The sequence below is a fragment of the Anastrepha obliqua genome, unplaced genomic scaffold (genome assembly GCF_027943255.1).
Source record: "Anastrepha obliqua isolate idAnaObli1 unplaced genomic scaffold, idAnaObli1_1.0 ptg000107l, whole genome shotgun sequence".
In the NCBI taxonomy this organism is placed as follows: Eukaryota; Metazoa; Arthropoda; class Insecta; order Diptera; family Tephritidae; genus Anastrepha; species Anastrepha obliqua.
Genome location: NW_026562224.1, coordinates 29,538 through 35,356, shown reverse-complemented (window position 1 = coordinate 35,356; position 5,819 = coordinate 29,538). Strand labels below are relative to the sequence as shown.

The 5,819-nt window shown below is 34.6% G+C and overlaps 1 protein-coding gene across 1 annotated transcript; it reads right to left on the bottom strand.

Moving 5' to 3' along the window:
* Positions 1 to 3,789: 3,789 nt before the first annotated feature.
* LOC129251929 (jerky protein homolog-like) lies at positions 3,790 to 4,286 on the bottom strand. Its single transcript, XM_054890877.1, has 2 exons — positions 4,155 to 4,286; positions 3,790 to 4,089 (listed from the first exon to the last, which is right to left on the bottom strand). The coding sequence occupies exons 1-2, from the start codon at positions 4,284 to 4,286 to the stop codon at positions 3,790 to 3,792; spliced, it is 432 nt and encodes a 143-aa protein (XP_054746852.1).
* Between the last annotated feature and the right edge of the window lie 1,533 nt (positions 4,287 to 5,819).

Here is a 5,819-nt window from a genome sequence, read left to right as displayed (position 1 = left end):
ATTTTTTCCCTGCCATTGTGAGACCGCACTCAATGAAACGTCCGTTAAAATTGATTCAAATGTCCCAAAATACACGTGCGTAAGAGAAATAGCCAATCACAGCAACTCATTTCCGAAATAAATCGGGACTTCCCCGAATTTTATTGAATCTAAGGAACCGTTACCAAAAGCAACAAGGCAATGTCGCAAGTATCGAAGTCAAATTTTTTGGATGTCGCAAGTACTGAGTACGTAATGGAAAAATTTATTATATTATATTATATTATATTATATTATATTATATTATAATATATTATATTATATTATATTATATTATATTATATTATATTATATTATATTATATTATATTATATTATATTATATTATATTATATTTTATTATATTATATTTTATTATATTGCTCAAATTATAAGACTAATATTTGTCCTATGTGGTAACCTGGCATATGAAATGTCATCCACTACTTTGTACATTTTTGAGTTTATAAGTTTGAAATAAACCTTTGAGACATTCAGCTACGCGTTTCATCTAAGAAAACTGATTCTCTGTAACAATGGTTATGGGCCCAGAACGTGAAAACTGCTTTTAAATACAAGATATATAAAATAAATTTGTAAATACGTGTGTGACGCGAAACACCGGTTTTTAATTTGCGATAAAAATGAGTCTCGCGCTGCAAATAGAAAAACTTACAGAAGACAATTACGACGTGTGGTCGGTATCGGTGCGCAGTGTGTTAATTACAACGGACTTGTGGAGCCCTGTTTGCGATGGATCGCCAGAAAAAGTAACTAGTAACTAGAAAAAGTAACCAGAAGTCGCTGGCATGTATATTTTTAAATGTGAAACCTACGCAGTTAATGCATATCAAACCATGCAAAACTGCGTCAGAAGCATGGCAAAAGTTACGCCGAATTCATATGTATGCCAGTTGGTCCTGTTAGAAAAGTTCAGTTGTACCAGAAACTATTACGTTTAAACATGCAGCAAGATGATAATGTATCAAAGTATGTACACTCGTTTATTGAGACGATCGACAAGCTTGCAGAGCTAAACATACATATAAACGACGAATTGAAAGTTATTATGCTGTTGTCTAGTCTTCCCAATTTGTGGGAAAACTTCGTTGTTGCTGTTGAGACTCGCGACAGATTGCCGACGTTCGATGCCATTAAGGCGAAAATTCTAGAAGAAGGTGTTCGTAGGCAAGAGCGAAATGAAAGAGAGGGCATGCAAGCAATTTATAAATGTGAGAATAAAACTAAAAATACAAGCATTGTAACAAAGCATACAAACACGGATAACACACACAACGATATGCAAAGTGAGGTGAATTCAAAGGCGACAAAGATACCGAAGATGCAAAAGAAAAATATTTGGTGCATTGACAGTGGCGCTACTTCACGTACCTAAGTTTTGTGATAAAAGTGTATTTATTTCTTTTATTGCGAAAGAAGTTAAAGTAATGTTGGCAGCAGATAAATTTGTTGAATCACACGGCATAGATACTGTAGAATTACAAAATGGTAATCAAAAAATAACCCACCAAAATGTTTTGTATGTTCCATCGTTGCGTATGAATTTTTTGTCTGTGAGTAAAGCAGCAGAATTTGGTAATTTCACCACATTCACATTTGAAAAACGATTAGACACAGTGAGAGATAAAACGAATGCAATAGTATTGCAAGCAAAACAAACAAATAACTTGTATTTGTACACTGAAAACAAATTAGTTAGCGTAAATATGTTAAGTGTTGATTCAATGGCAACGATGTGGCATAATAGTTATGAACATTTAAATTTTCAAAGCCTAAAACAACTTGGTGAGAATGGTCTGGTTTGTGGTATAAATTGGAAAAATATGACAAGGCAGGTAAATTGTGATACATGCAATAAAGCGAAAATTTGTACATTGCCATTTCCACGCAAAGTTGAACGTTCAACAAAGAAAGTGCTTGAACTTATACACACAGATGTGTATGGGCCTATGAATGTAAAATCATTGGATGGCAATCGGTATTTTGTCACATTCATAGACGATTTTTCTCGAAAAATGTTTGTATATTTTGTGAAAGCCAAAAATGAAGTTTTTAAAACATTCAAAGAATTAAAAAGCTATGTTGAATGTCAAATGGACTGTAATATTAAAACTTTGCGAAGCGATAACGGCACAGAGTATGTTAATGGTGATTTTGAAAATTATTTAAAAAGAGAACTGACGGTACCGTATACACCACAACAAAACGGTGTAGCGGAGTGAGCCAATAGAGCCATAGTTAAGATGGCGAAAAGTTTATTGATTCATGCAAATCTTGAAGAGTTTTTGTGGGCTGAGGCGGTGCAGACCGCAGTGTATTTGCGCAATAGATGTCCTACTCAAGTACTAAATCAAGTGAATCCATTTGAAATATGGAAAAAGCGCAAACCTTCGGTGAAACATCTACGTATTTTCGGGTCAAGAGCATTTGCAGTTAATAAAACAAGTAAGAAGAAGTTTGAAGCAAAATGCCATGAGTCTATATTTGTCGGATATTCAAATACAGGGTGAACGATATGAAGTATTACCAACTTCACACTGCTTGTATCTGTAAAACAGCTCATGACATCAACGCCAAAATTGTTCTAATGACAGTCACCTCAAAGTTAATAAAATGTTTGTGTATCGCACTATAAAACGTTACAATGAGACTGGTAGCATTGCAACACGCTATGGAGCTGGACAAAAAAAAAAACGCAACAACGCCAGAAACGGTTCGGAAAGTGAAGGCTCGACTTGAACGGAATCCACGTCGAAGGTGAAGAAAAATGGCCAAAGAACTGAAAATATCGCAAGACAGCATTCGACGCATATTGGAAAATGAGCTCACCGTCAAGGCTTACAAGTTCCAAAAAGCACACGATCTTTCACTCCAGCAGAAAAAGTTCGGTGCGATAGAGCAAAGGAGTTGTTGCGCCTGCACGAACGTGGCGAATTTCCTAACATTGTGTTTTCTGATGAAAAAAATTTCCCAATTGAGCAGTTCATAAACACTCAAAACGATTGTGTTTACTTGAGCGAACGCTCTTACGAGAATTTGAGCCTACGTATGGCCACTCTAATCAAATTCCCATCGCAGGTAAAGGGACCGCTGATGGACGCTCTACAATCGTTTTTATCGAGCCCGGTGTCAAAGTGAATGCGACTTTTTATCGGGAAAATGTTTTAGAAGCTGCTTTAGAGCCATGGACACGCAAACATTTCGGTCGTAGATACGCTTAAGTTTAATTCGTTCATATACATAAATATAGAAAGACTCACATACTTTATGTGGAACTAAAAAAATTTGAAATTTTTGTTTGTTTTGTGCAAGCTCGGTTGTTCAATACTACGCTGCTTCTAAGTCTCTGGAGCGTCATAATATCGTCTAAATAGGCATTATTTTGATCAGCCCATTCTAAACAAATATTGTATGCTGATATAGTCTCCTCCTGTGTAACTTTCTTCGTATTTACTACCACGTTGTTTGTTTCTTCACCATCAGTAAGGTCACAATTGATACAGGGATCTTCATTTTGTTCAAAAGACTCCAAAATGGTTTCAGCAATCCATTGCTAAATTTCAGAATCGGATATTTGCTGCAATGGTTTTATTTCTTGAAGCAAATTTGAAATTGCTTGAATATTGGATGTATCTTTAACAAGCTGTAAGCGTAACTCTGAAAGAGGGATGACATCTTCACTATCCCTTTCGGCTGTTACCTCAAACAGTTTTTGAAATGATGACTAAATGGAGGTCACATTAACAGCATCTCAGGCATTAGCTAAAAAGCATATTGCGTGTTTTAAGTTGATATTTCGCAGAGATTCGTCTATTGTTTTTCCACGGCGAACGATGTCACTTAAAAGGCTTGTTTTGTAGTTCAATTTCGTAAGTCTTATAACATTCTGGTCCATGGGCTGTATAAGTGCAGTACAGTTCGGAGGAAGACACATTACAGATATTTGACCATCACTACTCATTAACTCGCCGTCTTTGGGATGGCATGGAGCATTATCAATAAGCAATAGAGCCTTTTCGGGAAGATTTTCGGCTCGAAGGAACCCTTTTACCTGCAATTTTAGCAAATTTAAATTAATAAACCAAATTTTTTACAAACAAAGATGACCAGATGTACCTCTGGAACAAATGTTTTGTGAAACCATTCCTCAAACAAAGCCAAGGTCATCCAAGCACTTTTGTTTCTGTTCAGAATTCGTCCAATCTGGCACCAGCTTAATTTATAGCAACTTTCTATGTACCATAACATATCTACTAAGTATTGGTATTATTTCTTCGTACGCATCTGTTATTTACTTCATGATGTACATACATACATATGGTATTTATGCACAGTTAGCTTTAAACAGTTATTTTCCTGATATTCTGCTTTGTACTTAAAATGAGACGCTCAATAAAATTCATTGCTTGTACAGCTTCGAAGTGATCACACGTTTTACATTTTTGCTTAAACAGTTTCCTTTGTAGACAACTGAAATATCCGTAAAATTGTTAAGTGATCGTGGGTTTAATGATTTCCCAATAACCATTAGTTTTACTCTGTGATTTCCAGATGCATTCGTGCAAGCCAGAAAAGTTATTCTTTCCTTACTGATTCCAGAAGAGACCAGATTTATCGGCATTGTATATCTGGTCCTTGGTCAAACCTAAATCAGCAATTGTTTTGTTCAGTTTTTGTAAAAATGGATTAACTGAATGAGTCTTATTCGAAAGTTTTTCTCCACATATTTTGAGGTTTCGTATTCCATATCTTTCTTAAAGTTTGTAATCCAACCATTGCTAGCATGGAAGTCCCCGATTTTTTCTGAATTTTGGAATGGAGAAACTTGGCCTTTTGTTTAAGCATATCATAAGTGATTGGTAAATTCTTGGCTCGTTGATTTGCAAACCATTTCATCAATGCTCTTTCCATTTTAGGAAGCTCTGCAGGCTTAAACGTTTTTCTCTTCCCAGGACCAGGTTCAGCATGCGCCAGGAACTTCCTTATGGTGTTCTTCTTATTCTTAATGCGGTTTATTGTTGACCTGTGCACGTGAAAACTTTTGGCTAAGGCATCGATAGAAAATCCTTCACTTTGCTTCCTTAAAATTTCAGCTTTTTGCTTTATTGTAAGCAACGTAAATTTTTTCCCTGCCATTGTGAGACCGCACTCAATGAAACGTCCGTTAAAATTGATTCAAATGTCCCAAAATACACGTGCGTAAGAGAAATAGCCAATCACAGCAACTCATTTCCGAAATAAATCGGGACTTCCCCGAATTTTATTGAATCTAAGGAACCGTTACCAAAAGCAACAAGGCAATGTCGCAAGTATCGAAGTCAAATTTTTTGGATGTCGCAAGTACTGAGTACGTAATGGAAAAATTTATTATATTATATTATATTATATTATATTATATTATATTATATTATAATATATTATATTATATTATATTATATTATATTATATTATATTATATTATATTATATTATATTATATTATATTATATTATATTATATTATATTATATTTTATTATATTATATTTTATTATATTGCTCAAATTATAAGACTAATATTTGTCCTATGTGGTAACCTGGCATATGAAATGTCATCCACTACTTTGTACATTTTTGAGTTTATAAGTTTGAAATAAACCTTTGAGACATTCAGCTACGCGTTTCATCTAAGAAAACTGATTCTCTGTAACAATGGTTATGGGCCCAGAACGTGAAAACTGCTTTTAAATACAAGATATATAAAATAAATTTGTAAATACGTGTGTGACGCGAAACACCGGTTTT